Raw genomic sequence first — 22,147 nt, forward strand, 5'->3', positions numbered from 1 at the left:
GGACGGGCCCTTTACCAGAAGGTCGTCCAGGTATGGCAACACCACAATGCCCCGGGAATGAAGAGTGGCCATGGCGACCGCCATCACCTTCGTGAATATTCTGGGGGCCGTGGCCAAACCGAAAGGCAGCGCCACAAACTGGAAGTGCCGTCCCTCGACCGCAAACCGTAGGAATCTCTGATGCGGGGGAAAAATAGGGATGTGTAAATAAGCATCCTGAACATCGATTGAGGCCAGGTATTCTCCCTTCTCCATGGAGGATATAACCGACCGGAGGGACTCCATGCGAAAATGCCTGACCCTGATGAACCTGTTTAGTAGCTTTAGGTCCAGAACCGGCCTTACCGCTCCATCCTTTTTGGGCACTGCGAACAGGTTGGAATAAAACCCTTGGGATCTTTCGCTCCTTGGCACCGGAACGATGACCCCTTTGTGCTGCAGCACTTCGATGGCCCCCCGTAATGCCTCTGCCCAAGACCTTGACTTGGGAAGCCGGGAGGGAAAAAATCGTGTTGGCGGACGTTTTATAAACTCTATCTTGTACCCGGAAGATATCAGCTCCGTCACCCATGCGTCGCGTGCCACCGCAGCCCATATGTGACAGAACCGGCGCAGACGACCGCCAATCCTGCTGTCCTCGGGTACCGCACTTCACGAGTCATTTTGTAGAGGGCCTCTGGGACCTGGCCCCCCTTGATCTGGGCGGACGCCCTCGCATCCTACCCAGCGGGTTGGTCCTGTAGGTGACCTGACGCTCTTTGTCATGGTTATAGCGCGCAGGAGCGGGGGTACTGGCCGTTGCCGTCCACGCGGGGGCGCGAAATGCCCGAAAACGCGCCTGAGGCTGACGAAATGGCGTCCGTGTTTTCTGTTGTGGGAGAAAACTACTTTTACCCCCTGTTGCGTCCGAAATGAGTCTATCCAATTCTTCCCCAAATAGTCGGTTACCCTGAAAGGGCAGGGAAGTCAAGGATTTTTTAGACACCGAATCAGCCCGCCACAGTCTTAACCACAAGGCTCTCCTAATGGCAATTGCGTTTGCTGCTGCAAGTGCTGTGCTATTAGCTGCATCCAAGGATGCATTAATTAGATAGTCACCCGCCATTGCGATCTGACTTATCTCGGCCACCTCTGCTGGCAACTCCCTATCCTGCAGGATCTCATTTAAAGAGTCCGACCAGGACATCATGGCTTTGGCTACCCATGTTGCCGCAAAGGAAGGGAAGAGCGCTGATCCTGATGCTTCGTACACCGAGCGCGCTAATCCCTCTATGAGCCGATCCGTGGGGTCCTTGATGGCCGAACCACTAGGCACTGATAACAGGGATCTTGAGGCCAGGCGGGATACCGGGGGATCCACCGCCGGAGACTCTGCCCATTTTTTACAGAGCTCTGGCGCAAATGGATATCTTGATCCTAGCGTCTTCTGTCCCGAAAAACGCTTGTCTGGCCATTCCCGATGCCGCTGCACTATATCCTCGAACTCAGGATGAGTGCTGAACACTCTCTGCGGCTTCCGGGCCTTTTTAAAAGACACCTTATGCCCTGCGGTTAGGGTGACCTCATCATCAATACCCAGTGTCTGGTTGACAGCCTCAATGAGACTGTCCACCGTCTCCCGGCACCCTGGGGTGTCCAGGTCCAAGGATTCTTCCACATCCTCTACTGAGCTCTGCTCGCTCCCTGAAAGGGGTGACGGCGAGCGTGATGCCACACTCGCAGATGCTGAAGCACTGGAGGGGCCTGGCGACACAGTATGGGTTCTCTTCCTATGTGCCTGCCTAGAGAGAGTGCGGCCCCTGCAGGCCGGCGGCTCATGTGAGGAGGCAGAACCCTCCCAACCAGGCGAGCCGTCATCTCTACCCCTATCCGGGGCCTGAAGGGTCTCAATTGCCTTTGTTAATGATACCATAGACCGAGAGAGGGATACCGCCCACTCTGGGGGTTCCGGACCCCTGGGCTCTGCTGCGGGGGAGGGCTCCTGGGCGCGTTCGGTGTCACAGGTTTCACATAATTTACTGGTCTGCGCTCGTGGGAATCTAACCCCACAGGAAACGCATGCGGCATAGAAGGATGTGTGCGTTTTACCTTTTCCAGACATACTGCTGGAAAAGGCCAGAAAAGTAAATAAATAGATTCTCATATATATATATATATATATATATATATATATATATACACACACACATATACATATATATATATATATATATATATATATATATATATATATATATATATATATATATATATATATATATATATATATATATATATATATATATATATATATATTTTTTTATTATTTTTTTTTTAAGGAGGGCGAATGCGGAGGAGAGGGGAGCGGTATATGCCCTAGCGTGGCCTTCAGGCCGGGGTCACACTTACCCCTCTGTAAGTCCTTTCCCGGCTCCTGCCGTGGGAGGCCCCTCCAGCTGCGTTGGTGGCGGTCTCCGGGGACTGCCGCGCTTGCGGTAAGCTGCGCTTCCTGCGGCCTACCCCGGACTGCCGTCGGGGACTCCATTTTATCCGGCGCCCGCCCTGCCAGGAGGGGGGCGGCGCCGGAAGTGACGCCGACGGACGCCGCGCTGAGGGCGGGACTTCCGCCCGCGGACCAGGCCGGAGCCGCGGCCTAAATTACAATACCCCCCGCCCCGGATCCTGTAACGCCGATACCGGGGACGGGGGGCGCCGAAGCGACGCCGCCTAAGACGCGGCCGGAGCGCTGCCGCCCACTTCCGCCCGCGGCCTAGGCCGAAGCCGCGGGCTAAATTAATGGCGCTACCCACCTGGGGTCCAAACGCCGGGCCCCAGCAACGTCCTCTCCTCCACCTCCTGTGCAGCCACTGCCCGCTCTGCCCCAGGTATTGGGGGGGGGGGTTTTGGGGGGGGGGTGACCTCTGCTGGCCTCTGCGCCCAGGGCCCTCCGCACCTGCTAGTCTCCTTCTTGGACGGTGCAGGCACCCTAACTCCGTCTGCCCTGTAGGGCGAGGAGAGGGACCGTCCGCCGCCGTGCAGCACCGCCGTCAAGCGTTGGTGGAGCAGTGGGGGCGCACAGACTAGTCTTGTGCCCGTGTGCAAGCCCATGGTTTCCATACCTAGGGGTGGACAGGGCTAAGTCTGGCATAGTGTCCCACGTCGCGGGAGAGGAGACGTGGAGGGACTCTCGCACGTAGTCGCCCGTGGCTGGTTTGGGGAAATCGGATCCTTTCTATAGGATGCGTTGCCCCTTCTCGTCTTCAAAAAACAACAAACACGAAAAATAGATGTCTGGGGAAAAGTCGTGCTCGCCCGTTGATGGTTTGGGGAGATCGGACCCTTTCTATAGGATCCGTCGCCCCTATCTCCTCTTCATAGTGAGAACCGAAAAAAGAAACCTAGTCTGGAGAAACCAGACTGCGTGTGCCTCCAAAGACACTAAGCAAAAAACTGGTTTCCGCCCGCTATAGGGGCGAGGGTGTATGCGGTGGAGGAGGAGCTAACTTGTTTTTTGTATGCCTAGTGTCAGCCTCCAGACGGCAGTAGCACACACCCACAGTCTCTGTGTCCCCCAATGAGACGAAGGAGAAATTTTCTTTTAGCTTCAGGTTTTTCATTTTCACATGGGCAACAGGGTAAAATGGATCTTAAAATTTGTTGGGGAATTTCTTCTGAGTACACCGATACCTCATATGTGGTCATAAACCACTGTTTAGGCGCACGGCAGGGCTCAGAAGGGAAGGAGCGCCATTTGACTTTTTGAATGGAAAATATGCTGCAATAGTTAGCGTTGCCATGTCGCGTTTGGAGAGTCCCTGTGCGCCTAAACATTGGAGCTCCCTCACAAGTGACCCCATTTTGGAAACTAGACCCTCCAGGGAACTTATCTAGATGCATAGTGAGTACTTTGAACACCCAGGTGCTTCACAAATTGATCCTCAAAAAAAAAAAAAAAGTACTTTTTTTCACAAAAATTTTCTTTTAGACAAAGTTTTTTCATTTTCACATGGGCAACAGGATAAAATGGATCCTAAAATTTGTTGGGCAATTTCTCCTGAGTACACTGATACCTCATATGTGGTCATAAACCACTGTTTGGGCGCACGACAGGGCCCGGAAGGGAAGGAGCGCCATTTGACTTTTTGAATTAAAAATTAGCTCCAATCGTTAGCGGACACCATGTCGCGTTTGGAGAGCCCCTGTGCGCCTAAACATTGGAGCTCCCCCACAAGTGACCCCATTTTGGAAACTAGACCCCCGAAGGAACTTATCTAGATGTGTGGTGAGCACTTTGAACCCCCAAGTGCTTCACAGAAGATTATAACGCAGAGCAGAGAAAATAAAAAAATATTTTTTTTCCTCAAAAATGATTTTTTAGCCTGCTATTTTTTATTTTCACAAGGCTAACAGGAGAAATTGGACCCCAAAAGTTGTTGTCCAGTTTGTCCTGAGTACGCTGGTACCCCATATGTGGGGGTAAACCACTGTTTAGGCGCACAGCAGGGCTCAGAAGGGAAGGAGCGCCATTTGACTTTTTGAATGAAAAATTAGCTCCATCGTTAGCGGACACCATGTCGCGTTTGGAGAGTCCCTGTGTGCCTAAACATTGGAGCTCCCCCATAAGTGACCCCATTTTGGAAACTAGACCCCCGAAGGAACTTATCTAGATGGATAGTGAGCACTTTGAATCCTCAGGTGCTTCACAGAAGTTTATAACGCAGAGCCGTGAAAATAGAAATATTTTTTTTCCTCAAAAAATGATTTTTTAGCCCACAATTTGTTATTTTCACAAGGGTAACAGGAGAGATTGGACCCCAAAAGTTGTTGTACAGTTTGTCCTGAGTACGCTGGTACCCCATATGTGTGGGGGGGACCACTGTTTGGGCACACGTCGGGGCTCGGAAGGGAAGTAGTGATGTTTTGAAATGTCGCCTTGATGGAATGGTCTGCGGGCATCATGTTACGTTTGCAGAGCCCCTGATACGCCTAAACAGTGGAAACCCCTGACAAGTGACCCAATTTTGGAAACTAGACCACCCAAGGAACTTATCTAGATGTGAGGTGAGCACCTTGAACCCCCAAGTTCTTCACAGAAGTTTATAACGCAAAGGCGTGAAAATAAAAAATCATTTTTTTTCCACAAAAATAATTATTTTAGCCCCCAATTTTTTATTTTCCCCAAGAGTAACAGGGGAAATTAGACCCCAAAAGGTGTTGTGCAATTTTTCCTGAGTATGCTAATACCCCATATGTGGGGGTAAACCACTGTTTGGGCACACATCGGGGCTCGGAATGGAGGGAGCGCTGTTTGACTTTTAAAACGCAAAATTGGCTGGAATAAATGGTGGCGCCATGTCGCGTTCGGAGACCCCCTGATGTGCCTAAACAGTGGAAACGCCTCAATTCTAACTCCAACCCTAACCCAACACACCCCTAACGCTAATCCCAACCCTAATAATCCTAGCCACAACCCTAACCCCAACACACCCCTAACCCTAATCCCAACTCTAAACCTAACTACAAGCCTAACCATAATCCCAACCCCAACCCACCCCTAATCTTAACCCTAATTCCAACCCTAATCACAACCCTAATTCCAACCCTAACCCTAATTCCAACCCTAACCCTAATTCCAACCCTAACCCTAATGGAAAAATAAAAATATTTTCTTTATTTTATTATATGTCCCTACCTATGGGGGTGATAAAGGGGGGTTTTATTTACTTTTTTTTTTTATTTTGATCACTGTGAGAGTTTCTCACAGTGATCAAAATAAATGAATGAATCTGCAGCCGGCGTACTGCGCATGCGCCCGCCATTTTCAAAGATGGCGGCGCCCATGACACAGGACACCGGGACGGCCAGGAGGTACCGGAGGGACAGGAGGTACCGGGGACGGTGGGGGGGGAATCGGATGGCTGGGGGAGCGGAGGGAAGGGGGAGGGGACCTGATGATGACTGTGGCGTCCGATCGCTGCCGTCTGTCGGTGGCGGCAGCCGATCAGCGCCATCAGTCGGTGGGTGGGGGGTTTGATTGCCCTCTCCAGCCATGGCCGATGCTATTGCAGCATCGGCCATGGATGTATTGTAATATTTCACCAAATTTAATTGGTGAAATATTACAATCGTACTGCGCATGCGCCCGCCATTTTCAAAGATGGCGGCGCCCATGCAGGAGGGACGGAGGTTCACCGGGAGCCGGAGCGGGACATGACAGGTACCGGGGAGGGTAAGGGGGGATCGGACATCGGGGGGGAGCGGAAGGAAGGGGAAGGGGGGGGGAGATCGTGACAGCAGCAGCCCATCGCTGCTGTCAGTCCGTGGCGGGGGCCGATCGCCCCCGCCAGCCGGTGTGGGGGGGTTAAATTAGTGTCTCCAGCCATGTCCGATGCTACTGCAGCATCGGCCGTGGCTGGATTGTAATATTTCATCAAATTTCATTGATGAAATATTACTATCGCTCTGATTGGCTGTTGAAAGTGAAACAGCCAATCAGAGCGATCGTAGCCACGTGGGGGCTAAGCCACCCCCCCTGTGGTGAAGCATAAAGGGTCCTTTGTGTGCAGGTCGGGTGACCTTTCATTAACCCCGATCACCCGACCCGCAGGGGGACTATTTATAGCATGACGCCTACGGGGGCGTCATGGGTCGTTTGGGCCCGACTTTTCATGACGCCTACGTAGGCGTCATGGGTCGTGAAGGGGTTAAAGGAAGTCTCTAAAAACAAAAACCACAGAGTAGTTAAAAAAAATGCAAGTAGAACAGAGTGAGAAGCCAAGATTCCATAAGACCTTGGCAAAATGATCCTCAAGGGTTATCCTCTGAGGCCTGCTTGCAAATGGTCAACAATATTGAAAGATGGTGTAGATGTCAGAAAATCTGTGTGAAAAGAGAGATGATGTCAGCCTTATAACTTCGCTGGAAAACAAGTTCTTAACAGTAAAACATTCTAAAGAGATTCAATCTTGGATGCTCTTACCAACAACCAGAGAGAATCCCTAAGAAACTAAGGCTTATGGGCCTTAAGCATATTTAGGCTGCATAAGTTCCTTGGATTTCAGATAGTCTCCACAGCCACAATGGAAAAAGTAGCATAGATAAGGAGGTGAGGAATAGTGTACCTCAAAAAAAGGGTTGGAAAAGGAAGAGGATAAGTAGTGACTGGAACAACAGGGTCGGAAGCCTAACATTGGTGAGATTAGTCCAAAGCTCAAAGGAGCGGAGAGAAGGGAAGAAAAAGGGCTCTTCCTATGAAATGACTAGACTGGGCACTTTGACTGTATAGAGACATGGTGGATAGGCTGGCATTAAAGCAAAATGTAATACAAAAATGAAGTGAGATTTCCAGAGGAAGAGACCACTTTCCTGGATGTAGTGGTACTCGCATGAAACAATATGCAGCCTAAATGTGCAACCTGGCGATGCAAACTGTGAAAACACTGTACCCAGAAAATCTCAACTGGCTACAAAGTCGTCAGAAGGTTCTCCCAGTAATTTCATCGAAGTGTGGGTAAACTACTACATTATTTATTATTATTATTTATTTATATAGCACCATTGATTCCATGGTGCTGTACATGAGAAGGGGTTACATACAAATTACAGATATCACTTACAGTAAACAAACTAACAATGACAGACTGATACAGAGGGGAGAGAGGACCCTGCCCTTTCGGGCTTACATGCTACAGGATGGTGGGGAAGGAGACAGTAGGTTGGTGGGTTGCAGCAGTTCCGGTGTTGGTTGAGGTGATATCACTGGTAGTGGTGAGAGAGAAGGAGGTAGCGGGGTCATTGCAGGCTGTAGGCTTTCTTGAAGAGGTGGGTTTTCAGGTTCTGTCTGAAGGATCCAAGTGTGGTTGATAGTCGGACTTGTTGGGGCAAAGAATTCCAGAGAATAGGGGCTATTTGGGAGAAGTCGTGGAGGCGGTTGGGTGAGGAGCGAATAAGTGTGGAGGAGAGAAGGAGGTCTTGGGAGGACCGGAGATTACGTGAGGGAAGGTATCGGGAGATTAGATCAGAGACATATGGGGGAGACAGGTTATAGATGGCCTTGTAGCTCAGTATTAGTAATTTGAACTGGATACGCTGAGGGAATGGGAGCCAGTGAGGTGTGCAGAGGGGAGAAGCGGAGGAGTAGCGAGGAGAGAGATGAATTAGTCGGGTGCAGAGTTAAGGATGGACTGGAGCGGTGCGAGGGTGTTAGCAGGGAGACCACAGAAAAGGATGTTGCAGTAGTTGAGGCAGGAGATGAGGAGGACGTGCACAAGCATTTTAGTAGATTGAGGGTTGAGGAAAGGACGGATTCTAGAAATATTTTTGAGCTGGAGGCGACAGGAGGTAGAAAGGGCTTGGATGTGCTGTTTGAAGGACAGGGCAGAGTCAAAGGTTACTCCGAGGCAGCGGACTTCCGGGACTGGGGAAAGCGTGATGTCATTAATTGTTATAGCTAGGTCGGGTAAGGAAGATCTGTGAGATGGAGGAAAGATGATGAGTTCAGATTTGTCTACATTGAGTTTGAGGAAGCGAGAGGAGAAGGAGGCTATGGCTGATAGACACTCTGGGATTCTGGACAGAGAGTTGATGTCTGGGCCAGAGAGGTAGATCTGAGTGTCATCAGCATAAAGGTGGTAGTGGAATCCGTGGGACTTTATGAGTTGCCCCAGACCAAGTGTATAGATTGAGAAGAGTAGGGGTCCTAAAACAGAGCCTTGGGGGACTCCAAAAGAGAGAGGGTGGGATGAGGAGGTGGTGTGGGAGTGGGAGACACTGAATGTGCGGTTGGAAAGGTATGAGGAGATCCAGGATAGGGCAAGGCCTTTGATGCCGAAGGAGGAGAGGATTTGTAGTAGGAGGCAGTGGTCAACTGTGTCAAATGCAGAGGACAGGTCTAGAAGCAGGAGTATAGAGGTATTGTCCTTTTGCTTTGGCTGTAAGTAGGTCGTTAGTAATTTTGGTCAGGGCTGTCTGTTATGATTGAGTCACCGGAGGAGGAAAAAACAAAAACAAAGGCTAAGTCCAGAAAACCAGAGATGTTGGTAACTAGCGGATTGCAGACCCCTAATCCTGTACACCACTACTAACAGTAGCCGTGGGGGGCTCCTACGATGCCCTAGGCCCCTCGTCACAGCCGGAGGACTACATAAGCCTAACGAAAGAAAGGGGAAATCTAAACTGCCCCAGAGCAGACCCCAAAGCAATAGACAGCCCCCAACATGTATTGTCGGTGAAAACAGATGAAACACAAACACAGACAGAAAGACAGGCTGAGCAAACGATGGGGCCCATCTAACTAGATAGGACAGAAAAGATGCTGGCTGCGATCCGCAAAAAACCCTATAAAATCATGTCCAACACGTCTGATAGAAAAAGGCCCTGAAGTCTCTAGACTTCAAAATCACTATCAGTACTCATAAATCCTTGTGGAATAAAATTCTCGGACTTAAGTGCGCTGCTTGACAAAGTATGATGTCCAGATTATATAGAAAGTTTAATAGTTTATTTCCCAACGCGTTTCAAAGTATATCATACTTCTTCCTCAGGGGATGACATAAGTCTAGGACTTATGTCATCCCCTGAGGAAGAAGTATGATATACTTTGAAACGCGTTGGGAAATAAACTATTAAACTTTCTATATAATCTGGACATCATACTTTGTCAAGCAGCGCACTTAAGTCCGAGAATTTCATTCCACAAGGATTTATATTTGCGGTCACGGCGTGGACCTTCGGACGTGCAGCAGGCTGACAACTGATTTATGTGCTTTAATCTCTCCTGGAGAGGGTGAGTAAATCTCTTTTATTACGCTCATTAATCACCCGGATAAGACCCTATTGCGCGCTTTTTCCTAGAGTTTTTTATACTATATCAGCACTCAGGTATACTCTGAAGACAGAGCAAAAAGATCTACTGATAAGTGACAAAAATGGAGTCCAGCCCGTCCAAACCAGGGCAGGCTGAAAACAAACACTAAGTAAGCAGACAATATCTCAAGGGAAAATAGCAGAGCAACACTTAGCTTTTAGCAGACAGAAACTTGAACTAGATACAAGCGCTCAGAGCTGAAAGGATCACCAGCAACCCTGCAGGGCGTCGGCTGACTTATATCCACTCAGTAATTCCGGATGTCCAATCATCTTCTATCTGGTCTGATGATAGGTTCTTCCCATCCAGATCACTTTCAACACCTCCTTTCACCAGCAGAGGAAGTTCCTCAGACATCAGAGGTGCAGGAGAAAATGAACTCATAACAGTACCTCCCCCTTGAGGAGGGGTCACCGAACCCTCATCCGCGCCACCAGGGCGACCAGGATGGGTCCGATGAAAAGCAAGAACCAACCTTTCGGCATGAATATCGGATGCAGGGACCGAAGAATTATCCTCCTGGCCATAACCCTTCCATTTAACCAAATACTGAAGTCTCCATCTAGCCAGACGAGAATCCAGTATCTTCTCAACCTCATATTCCACATTACCTTTAACCAATACAGGGTCAGGAGGTGCCACCACAGGAACTACAGGCTCATCAAACCTCTTTAACAGAGACTTATGAAACACGTTATGGATCTTGAATGTAGCAGGAAGAGCCAATCGAAAAGAGACTGGATTAAGAATCTCCAAAATCTTATAAGGTCCAATAAATCTAGGTTTAAACTTTGGAGAAGCCACATTCATAGAGATATTCTTTGATGACAACCAAACCATATCACCCACCTTAAACCGGGGACCAATGGTCCTATGCCGGTTGGAAAACCGCTGGGCCCTTTCCTGGGAGAGAGACAACTTATCCACCACTTGGTCCCAGATCTGGTGCATTCTCTCCACCACAGTGTCAACACCTGGGCAGGCAGAAGGCTCCACCTGCCCTGAAGAGAATCGAGGATGAAACCCAAAGTTACAAAAAAAAGGTGACATCAAAGTGGCCGAACTAGCTCTATTATTTAAAGCAAATTCGGCCAAGGGCAAAAATGAAACCCAATCATCCTGATCAGCAGAAATAAAACATCTCAAATACGACTCCAAAGTCTGGTTTGTTCTCTCCGTCTGCCCATTGGTCTGAGGGTGAAACACAGAGGAGAAGGACAGCTGAATTCCCAGCTTGGAACAGAAAGTCCTCCAAAATCTAGAAACAAACTGAACTTCTCTGTCAGATACAATGTTCTCTGGAATCCCGTGCAAGCGAACCACCTGTTGCAAAAACAAGGGCACCAACTCTGAAGAAGATGGCAACTTAGAGAGTGGTACATGATGGACCATCTTAGAGAATCTATCACAAATCACCCAAATAACAGTCATTCTCTGAGATACAGGCATATCAGAGAAAAAATCCATTGAAATATGGGTCCATGGCCTCCTGGGCACCGGCAAAGGCATCAACAACCCACCGGAGCGAGAACAAGGTTTAGACCGGGAGCACGTCCCACAGGACTGCACAAAATTCCTGACATCACGAGACAAGGCGGGCCACCAAAAAGACCGACTCACCAAATCTCTAGTACCAAAAATACCTGGATGACCAGCCAATGCGGAGCAATGAACCTCAGACATCACTCTCTTCCTCCACTGGTCATGAACATACAATTTTCCAATGGGACAATGCTCAGGTTTGTCCTCCTGAAACTCTTCCAGAGCACGTCTCAAATCGGGCGAGATGGCAGAAAAAACCACCCCCTCACCCAAGATGGTAGCAGGCTTGGTCACAACAGGAGAATCAGCAAAGAAACTCCTAGAGAGAGCGTCAGCCTTGACATTCTTAGTGCCCGGAAGAAAAGATACCACAAAATCAAAACGTGTGAAAAACAAGGCCCACCTAGCCTGTCTAGGATTCAAGCGTTTGGCCGACTCAACGTAGATCAAATTCTTGTGGTCAGTAAGGACCACGACTTGATGCCTAGCTCCCTCCAACCAATGTCTCCACTCCTCAAATGCCCATTTCATGGCTAACAGTTCCCGATTCCCCACATCATAGTTACGTTCAGATGGAGAGAACTTTCGGGAAAAGAAAGCACAGGGATTCATCTTAGATGTTACAGTATCTTTTTGGGACAAAACAGCTCCTGCACCAATCTCAGAAGCGTCCACCTCTACCTGAAACGGGAGTGAGACATCAGGTTGCCGCAAAACCAGAGCAGAAGTGAACCTTCGCTTCAGCTCCTGAAAGGAAGAAACAGCCTCCGGAGACCAATTCAGCACATCAGCACCCTTCTTAGTCAAATCAGTCAATGGTTTGGCAATACCAGAAAAATTAGCTATAAATTTACGATAAAAATTAGCAAAACCCAAAAACTTCTGGAGGGCCTTCAAAGAAGTGGGCTGAACCCAATCGTAAATGGGCTGTACCTTGGCCGGATCCATTTCAATAGTTGACGGAGACAAAATAAATCCCAAAAATGAAATCCTCTGTACCCCAAAAAGGCATTTCGATCCCTTGACTTACAGGGAATTCTCCCTCAAAATCCAGAACACAGTCCGAACATGTTCCACATGAGAATCCCAATCCCTGGAAAAAATCAAAATATCATCCAGATAGATGATCAAAAACTTATCCACAAAGTCCCGGAAAATGTCATTCATGAAGGATTGGAAGACAGAAGGGGCATTAGTGAGCCCAAAAGGCATCACCAGGTACTCAAAATGTCCCTCCGGAGTATTAAACGCCGTCTTCCATTCATCCCCATTCTTAATGCGAATAAGATTATACGCCCCCCTGAGGTCAAGCTTGTTAAACCAGCAAGCACCTTTAACTCTGGAGAATAGATCAGAAATCAGGGGTAACGGATACTGATATTTAACAGTAATCTTGTTGAGGGAACGATAGTCAATACAAGGCCTCAATGAACCATCTTTCTTGGCCACAAAAAAAAAAAAACCAGCACCTAAGGGCGAAGAGGATGGTCTAATATGACCCTTCTCCAACGCCTCCTTAATATAGGATCGCATAGCCTCGTGCTCGGGTACAGACAAATTGAAAAGTCGACCCTTGGGAAACTTACACCCAGGGCTCAGCTCAACTGCACAGTCATAACTCCTATGAGGAGGCAAAGATGCAGACTCATTCTCACTAAATACATCATAAATATCAGCCAAATAGTCAGGAACATCATACGACTGGGGAGAGGTGGAGAAAACAGGAGCGTCGCTAAGGGCGCACCAACAACCCCAACTCACCACAGACAAAGATTTCCAATCTAAAACTGGATTATGGATTTGCAACCAGGGAAACCCCAAAACAATGGTATCATGCAAATTATGCAACACCAAAAATCTGCAATTTTCTTGATGGTCTGGGGCGACCCGCATTATCACCTGAGTCCAAAACTGAGGTTTATTCCTCGCCAAAGGAGTAGCAGCAATACCCCTCAAAGGGATAGGTGTTCGCAGAGGTGTCATAGGAAACCCACAACGTTTAGCAAAATCCAAGTCCATCAGGTTCAGAGCAGCTCCGGAATCCACAAAGGCCTTGGCGGAAAATGTGGACAAGGAGCAGATCAGAGTAATTGCCAGAAGAAACTTAGGTTGAACACCACCCACATCAAATGTATGTGCAAAACGTTTCTCTCGTTTAGGGCAGACAGAAATCATATGAGAGGCATCTCCACTAGAGTTGAGCGACTTTGGTCGGATCGGGTTTCGTGAAACCCGAATGAAACAAAATAAGTTTCAGATGAAACTCGTCCGACTAGAGCAAAAAAAGTCGGAGTTTCGTCCGACTTTTATTTCCCATTGACTTGCATTGGGGTCGGGTTTCGGATGAAACTCCGACATTGTTTTGCTCTAGTCGGACGAGTTTCATCTGAAACTTATTTTGTTTCATTCGGGTTTCACGAAACCCGATCCGACCAAAGTCGCTCAACTCTAATCTCCACAAAAAAAAACACAGCTTATTATGCCTTCTAAACTCCTGACGTTGCCCCCTAGACAAAACTCTATCACATTGCATAGGTTCAGACATTTGTTCAACAGGTGGCAACACCTCTCGTGCGGTTCTGCGTTCACGCAAACGCCGATCAACCTGAATGGCTAATGACATAGAATTGTCAAGACCGGAGGGAACAGGAAATCCCACCATGGTATCTTTTACGGTTTCTGACAAACCCTTCCGAAAGAGGGCTGCCAAAGCACCATCATTCCAGGTAGTAAGGACCGCCCACTATCGGAATTTTTGACAGTACAACTCTGCAGAATCCCGACCCTGGCTCAATGCCAACAGGGCCTTTTCAGCCTGATCAATAGCATTAGGTTCATCATACAACAACCCCAAGGCTTGGAAAAATGCAGCCACATTAGTCAGGATAGGATCATCAGGTTTCAAAGAAAACGCCCAATACTGGGGATCGCCGCGCAGCAAAGAGATGACAATTCTAACCTGCTGCGCAAAGCTCCCTGATGAGTTAGGCCTCAAAGCAAAAAATAATTTACAATTATTCTTAAAATTCAAAAATTTAGACCGATCCCCAAAAAACACATCAGGAGTAGGGATCTTTGGTTCAGCAGCATGTGAATGAGCAAGATAGGCGGAAATTCCCCGCACTTCAGCAGTAAGCTGCTCCACACGATCAGACAATTGCTCAATCTCCATTGAGAAAAAATTCCCCCTACGACCTCACAGAAATAGAGGAAAAAATATACACAAAAAATTCTGACACCTTTTTTTTTTTTTTTACAATTCCTTCCTGCTATTGAGTACCCTAGAATCTGCGGTAAGGCTGGTGATTCTGTTATGATTGAGTCACCGGAGGAGGAAAAAACAAAAACAAAGGCTAAGTCCAGAAAACCAGAGAGGTTGGTAACTAGCGGATTGCAGACCCCTAATCCTGTACACACAACTAACAGTAGCCGTGGGGGGCTCCTACGATGCCCTAGGCCCCTCGTCACAGCCGGAGGACTACATAAGCCTAAAGAAAGAAAGGGGAAATCTAAACTGCCCCAGAGCAGACCCCAAAGCAATAGACAGCTCCCAACATGTATTGTCGGTGAAAACAGATGAAACACAAACACAGACAGAAAGACAGGCTGAGCAAACGATGGGGCCCATCTAACTAGATAGGACAGAAAAGATGCTGGCTGCGATCCGCAAAAAACCCTATCAAAATCATGTCCAACACGTCTGATAGAAAAAGGCCCTGAAGTCTCTAGACTTCAAAATCACTATATCAGCACTCAGGTATACTCTGAAGACAGAGCAAAAAGATCTACTGATCAGTGACAAAAATGGAGTCCAGCCCGTCCAAACCAGGGCAGGCTGAAAACAAACACTAAGTAAGCAGACAATATCTCAAGGGAAGATAGCAGAGCAACACTTAGCTTTTAGCAGACAGAAACTTGAACTGGATACAAGCGCTCAGAGCTGAAAGGATCACCAGCAACCCTGCAGGGCGTCGGCTGACTTATATCCACTCAGTAATTCCGGACGTCCAATCATCTTCTATCTGGTCTGATGATAGGTTCTTCCCATCCAGATCACTTTCACCACCTCCTTTCACCAGCAGAGGAAGTTCCTCAGACATCAGAGGTGCAGGAGAAAATGAACTCATAACAGCTGTCTCAGTGGAGTGATGGGGGCAGAAACCAGATTGAAGCTTGTCAAACAGCAAGTTAGATGATAGGTGGGAGGAAAGTTCAGCGTGGACGTGCTGTTCCAGGAGTTTGGAAGCGAATGGAAGCAACTATATTGGGCGATAGCTGGACATAGCGGTTGGGTCGAGGGTTGGTTTATAGGCGTGATTATGGCATGTTTGAAAGCAAAAGGGAAGGTACCGGATGTTAGAGATAGGTTGAAGAGGTGGGTTAGGGATGGGATAAATGTGGTGGTGAGGTTGGGGAGGAGGTGGGATGGGATGGGGGTCGAGTAGGACCTAAAGCTGGGTGACCCACTGGTAGAGGGGAACCAGAGGGAGATATGTACAAAAAAAAAAAAAAAAGAGACTCCCATTTATGAGAGAACAATCTGGAGGTGACACTGTACCTGGGATCAGAGGCTCAGAGGTATATTTGGAAAACTATCCTCTCCAACCTGAGAAGTGGAAGTCCGACATGAGTAAAAACACCAGAAAAAAGGCAGAGAAACTTACCTGACAAGGCCTCCAAACAAATGCACTATCAGGGTGCAGTGGGCCCGATTAAAGATGGCAGCAACACAGGTGCAGCAATACAGATGAAACAACCACTCTCAACCTACCAATCCATGGAGGGGGTGGTTGTTTGGTATATTAGTGCACAAAAGATAATAATCTGTAAGCAGCGTTATTCACACACAGGAGATGCAGAGCATCTGGCTTAAAGCCTATTAGTATCGTCCACACTATTAACCCAGTGATAACCACAATGCATCCTGTGTGAACACACAGACGGCAGAGCAGGGGCATGATTGACGGCTATGGGAGGCGGGGTACAGATGGCAGCACATGGGCATGATGGACGGCTATGGGAGGCGGGGCCCAGACGCTACAGAGACATGATTGACGGCGGGGAGGCGGCTGCTTCAGGGGGAGACTCCATACCTATGGGACAGAATGCAGGTATGAGGACCTATTTATAAAAGTTAATATTTCGGCATTACTGGGGGTCAGAAACTGAAGAGCCACCTTCACAGAATGCAGCCTTAGTGCTGCTGAAGGTGGCTCTTTTAGTTAAAAACGCGCTGGGGGGGGGTGACAGGTTCCCTTTAACCCCTCCTCATGCTGAGCAGCTCCTGGAGGTAGATGGTCTAGAGATCTTGCCACAGTTATGCCATAAGGGTCCACCAAAATAAAAGAAAACGAAAGACGCCTAGATAAAAGTAGAATAATATCAAGCAATGAAAATTCCAGAAAGGCCAGGTTTGCCGTTTTCCCTGCAGTACCGAGGAAACATAGTACACTTTTTACCTAATTTCTTCCTAGGTGATCACTTCTAAATGCTCGCTTATTACAAAAGGTCTTCTTGGAAACAGGGTCCATGAACAGAGCAGTGGGTAGCAATCTCTAGAGCAGTTTCACTGGCTGCCTAGTGTGAGGACTCACTACAGAGAAATTTGGAGGTGGGCTATCACGGAGTGGAGAAATCTAGACGGAATTATTGAGGGGCTGCAGTAGTCAAACTATTATCCACTTGGTCACTGATCAATTCTGCGTCAGGTTGAAGCACAACGTCCCTGGTGACAATCCTCCTCCACCCCAAGGAGCAAGGACCTGTTCTAGCATGGAGGGTGTCCCTCACTGCCCGAATGTGTGTCCAAGGCCAGCTTGGAATTGTAGTCAAACGTAAGAGAATTAGAGGTGTCCCCCCAGAATTTGGATCAAGCAGAAAGATTACATCCGCAGCCCACTTTGGCTCTATCCTGAAATCATTCTGAGAGTGCAGAAGAGGATCTGTGAGAGGCCCTGAAGAGAGGGATAAAGTCACAGGCTCCGAACCTTTTGTTGGATTCAAACACAGACACTAATGCTACAAGGCAACAGTGTTACCAAGTAAGAGCCTATGCGGTTCTAGACTTAAAAATAGGACAAATCTGTTATGGCCTAAACTCCAGAGACTCGCCCCAGTCTGAGAAAGTCTAGTGAATGTGGATAATGAGCAATACCTATTTAAAGAGACATGATTCAAGAGCAAATTCCTTACCAAAGCAAGGTTAAAGGACTTGTTAACCACACTAGGGATCTTTATCACTGTGAGACCAAACATGATATTCACCAATCTGGCGTTTTATGGGCGCAATTAAGGTCACTCCCTCGGTGCCTCACACATTTATTGGACACCCACAGACACCCCGCTAAAGAGGCAGCTAAGAATTATTGTCAAGAAACAGAGGAGTGTAAGCTATGGCCTTCCTGAACTTTAGAGGAAAAAAGTGGAGGACAGCCACACTACCTATAAAAATACAAAAAAAAAATTGTAAAAAGGAAAAAAAAACTGACAATGATAAAAAATGGAGCAGATCTGAAAACAGTTTGTGTCTGCCACAAAATAAAAACTAAAAAGCTAAAACTGAAAAGCTTAATTTCTGAGGAAAGGGTACAACTCTACATTTCTTATACCTATATAATATAATATTTTTCCAAAAGCGCAGGAAATCTGTTTTGAACATGTGACAATTATACAAGGGTCATTATAATACAGACGTTTGATAACTGTATTATAACCATACACCTGTGTGATCATCACATGACCTGGAGGAAGCAGAAAATTTAGATTACGCAATACAGAAAGTTTAATTGAAAAATGCTTATCCTTTCACTATATAATTAAGCTTTATTTGCGAAATATTTATTGAACCCTCCTTAAAGGTCTTGCACATTATATTTGATCAGCCATTATTGAAAAGGCAACATACAAATGTTACATTTTGTAACAGATATTACATAGTTGATACACAAAGGAACAAAAATTTTTAGGCTAGTGAGTGATCGTTGTTTTGCCTTAAATGGGAAAATTATTATTTTACATAATGGTTCTCGTACAGGGACGACAGCGTGGTGTGATACAGCCCCCAAGATATATGTATGGCTGGCCAGCTGCCTAAAAGAACCCTCCACTGGCTACATCAGGAGGTTTTCACAAACATCGCCGATTGCCATGGCGGTGTCTATGAATCTTTTGAATCTTTAGGTTCTGGCACTCTTCCTTGTAACTTCACTAAAGGATGTAAGCAACGCAGGGAGACTTGGGGGTCGACACAAAAACTTGTAGCTCCTAGACAGGTTACCAAGAGTTAACTCACGTATTACCTTCCGCTATATATGATTGCTATACTATTCAGGAAGTTCCAGCTATAGCTTGTCTACACCTGGTCGTGAGATATCCAGGAATTTCCGGTGTTTGCGCTGTAATAGTGGTGTGCGTTTTTTGGTGAAAATCTTTCCCTTTCCCTTTGGTGTTTCATATAGTTTCTTTGCCTCATTGGCTCTTAATCTTCATCCCTAGTGTTTATTCCTGTGTGGGTTTCTCTGTGACTGAGCTTCTGTTTTCAGCTTTCAGTCTTTTCTGTGTTAACCCATTCACTTCCGCCCCCTTTTCCATGGGTGAGGGGAACGGGATCAGATTAGTTCGATATAGGAGAATAGCGAGGTACAAGACCCAGGAATCACCACCATCAGGGGTAATCTTGGGGATAGCCTAGTCTCTGGTCCCTTTACTTTGAGGAGCTAAACTAGTTTCCACAATCCTTGCTACCCCACAGTCACATCATGACATAACACCCCTGAATATAGTGTATTTTAAAAAATCAGGCCAATTTGCAGAGATTTTCCAAGTACGAAACAACTAGACTGTAGAGATACTGAGGCAGATGTCCAACCACAAAGTGTGGATCCTATTCTGAATAATATGACCTGTGCGCAAAAATAGCTTGATGTCACATGATGACTTGGCAAGTGTAAGGACTGTGTGGATCTGGGTCTCACCATGACTAATGTCAAAAACACACAGTTTTGCCCCATGTAAATATATCTTACCTCCACGGAAACCCACATACGATGTTCCACCTTTGATTCTCGGGAGCTTGGTTATAAAGTAGACAAAGACACATTTATCATTGAGCTTTAACTTGTTGATTTCGTTCACAGCAGAGTACCTGAGGGCAGAGAATCATAGAAAGATTGTGAACAAATCGTGTCATCTAACATGATGTATTGTTTTCTTAAAAAGTGTTGTCCCAAACTTTTTTTTCCTCCAGAAACGGCTATATATACATATTCACATATACCGTGCTTAGAATAAATCACTTAAGCGTTTGATCACTATCTCACGGATGACAAGAACAATTTTCAAAATGTTGAAAACACTGAGTTTCACAGAACATTTTTTTTTTTTCAAAATCTTCAGATTTACTCATTAATTGATGCAAAAATAATACACCTCACATTAAGGCTACCCTCAAATGGCCATAGATTCTCTCATTTGAGAAAATCGGGATGCTCATGTTGACAACTAGGATCAAAAAAATCCAGAGATGAGCCGAGTGTCAGCTTTGTGTGATACGATTCTCTTACATGTGAGTGTAGTCCGATGATTTCTTTGCATCCATAGATTTGTATGGATGTGCACGGTCTGATAATTATCACATGCACTCGCAGCATACTGCGATTGTTTACTCATGCCGAATCAGCCTGATAAAAAAAAGCACTGGTTGACACTGCCCCGTAGTAAAACATCGGGCCGCATGCAATCAGACAAAACATCTGACAGCATTCGGCCATGTTATATACTTGTGTGAACCGAGCTCTAAAAACTACATCTAGCATTTTGCATGACCTCCATGATTTTTAAGGGCAGCACTAAGTCTTCTATGCATAGAATTAACAAGTTGGCGACATATTCCAACATCTATCATCAGGAAGGTGTCAGCTCCACTTGCTGCTTTTAAAGGCAGATGATGGCTGAACAACATGGCCATCATCTGCTAGCAATAATGCAGGCTCAGATTACATACATAAGCACAATAATATTTTTGGTGAACCTAAAAAAAAAAATAAAATATGCTGGACTGATGAACAATAAAAAAAAAAAACTAACAAGGGGCAGTGGAGTGAAAAATCCCTATACAGAAGCACCAGGAAATTTTAAAACATCTTTATTATTGGAGACAAGTATTTTATCAACTTACTTCGCTGATGCCACAAGATTTGCTCCCTGAGAACCTTCTTCAAAATCAGTTTGTATAATCAGTATTACATTGCCGGATGAAGATTCTAGGAAAGTTCTAAAAAGAAGAAAACATACAGTAATAAGTGCACCAAAATCAAAAAGAGATTTCAGTGCCATAAGTAGCACATGCTGATATATCAGAGCTTTTTATGGTGATTCTCTCCCCTCACTTAGAATTGCTTTAAAAGGAAAGCAGTACGAATCGGAACCTGTTCCCTCTCCAAACAACCTGACTAACCACACACATTTTCATATGTTAGGCTAAAGGAAACTGACCAAATATCCACAAGAATATTAAATATTAAAAGAATATACATATAAAAATGAAAAATCTTTCATTACACAGAGCAGTTGACAAGGAGGCACGAGATAACTAGTCCTGTAGTGATAATCTCCTGCTGTTAAAATGCTGACTTATTGAAACACCAACATACATCCTAGTAAGTGACATATCACTAAAATCAGGGACTCTGTCCTTATATCATGCTGCTCTCAGATTACATAGTGAAAACTTGCTGACAGACTACCTTTAAAGCATCTGAACAAGTCTGAGATTAAGCAAAATATTGAGCTCTTAGTAACTCAAAGGACCAATTATCAAATTATGTCACAACTTACCGAATTTTTTTCAAGAATGAGAATTCGGTGTCAAACTGTTGAATGGATAAAATTTCAATGTTGCTGATATCTTTTAGCAACTCGGCTTCTAAAATCTTTTTGTCAGCAGAGGTAAGAAGGCGCGAAAATGTTGTGATCTAAAATAGAAAGAGTCACAGTTTAAATCATACCTTATTTTTGTTTAAAGGAGTTGTCCACTACTTTGACAAGCCTTTCTCATTCCCTACATTTGGCTCCATCAAAATAAAGTTTATACTCACCTCTGGTGCCAGCGCCATTTTAGCAATGTTGGCACTCGCATTCCTAAGGCTTATGCGAGGTGGTAATGACACGCGAACCCTGTGCCCAAACACCGCTGGTGTCACTGTCCCAGCCTTCAGACGTATAAGTAACTAACAGCCGCAGCTCTCACTTCCATTTAATTACGTGTACGTCTGAAGGCGGGGAAAGTAACGCCAGGGAGCTGGACTCACAGGTCCTAAACTCAAGTAAGCCATGGGAATGCGAGTGCCAACACCGCTGGATTAATGCCGGTGAAGGAGGTGAGTAAAAGTGTTTTTATTTCATCAAGGCCAAACACTCAAATTGAGACGGGGTTGGATAATGCCTTTAAATGTTAGGAGCAGATTTGTGAAAAAGAAAATACTAGAAATGGAAATAAGTTTTCAAAATCCAAACACTCAAACACAAGCAATCCAAGACTAGCAAAATTATAAGGCATTGCATGCTTGCCTTAATTTGGTAGTAGCTTAGTTGAAAGGCCGTTGCTACTTGTGGCCTTATCCTGAAATATTTGCAATCCATTCCACAACAACTGATCAATGAAAAGTATCTAATTGCTTAAGGTGACTTATCAGCAGGTTTTTAGACCACAAAGTAATATCATCCCAATCAAGTACCCATAATGATGATTACTTCCATACCTTT

General features: G+C 46.1%; 1 protein-coding gene across 1 annotated transcript in view; it reads right to left on the reverse strand.

Moving 5' to 3' along the window:
• RNF213 (ring finger protein 213) overlaps nucleotides 1-22,147 on the reverse strand; it is a 394,954-nt gene that overhangs the window by 143,986 nt on the left and 228,821 nt on the right. The window contains exons 29-31 of the mRNA XM_073568003.1: nucleotides 21,221-21,357; nucleotides 20,562-20,657; nucleotides 19,411-19,529 (exon numbers count right to left, since the gene is read on the reverse strand). Of these exons, the coding sequence (XP_073424104.1) occupies nucleotides 19,411-19,529; nucleotides 20,562-20,657; nucleotides 21,221-21,357 (352 nt within the window). The remainder of the gene's footprint in view (nucleotides 1-19,410; nucleotides 19,530-20,561; nucleotides 20,658-21,220; nucleotides 21,358-22,147) is intronic.

This window comes from Dendrobates tinctorius, unplaced genomic scaffold (genome assembly GCF_039654945.1).
Source record: "Dendrobates tinctorius isolate UK_male_01 unplaced genomic scaffold, ASM3965494v1 ptg000020l, whole genome shotgun sequence".
NCBI classification, from domain to species: Eukaryota; Metazoa; Chordata; class Amphibia; order Anura; family Dendrobatidae; genus Dendrobates; species Dendrobates tinctorius.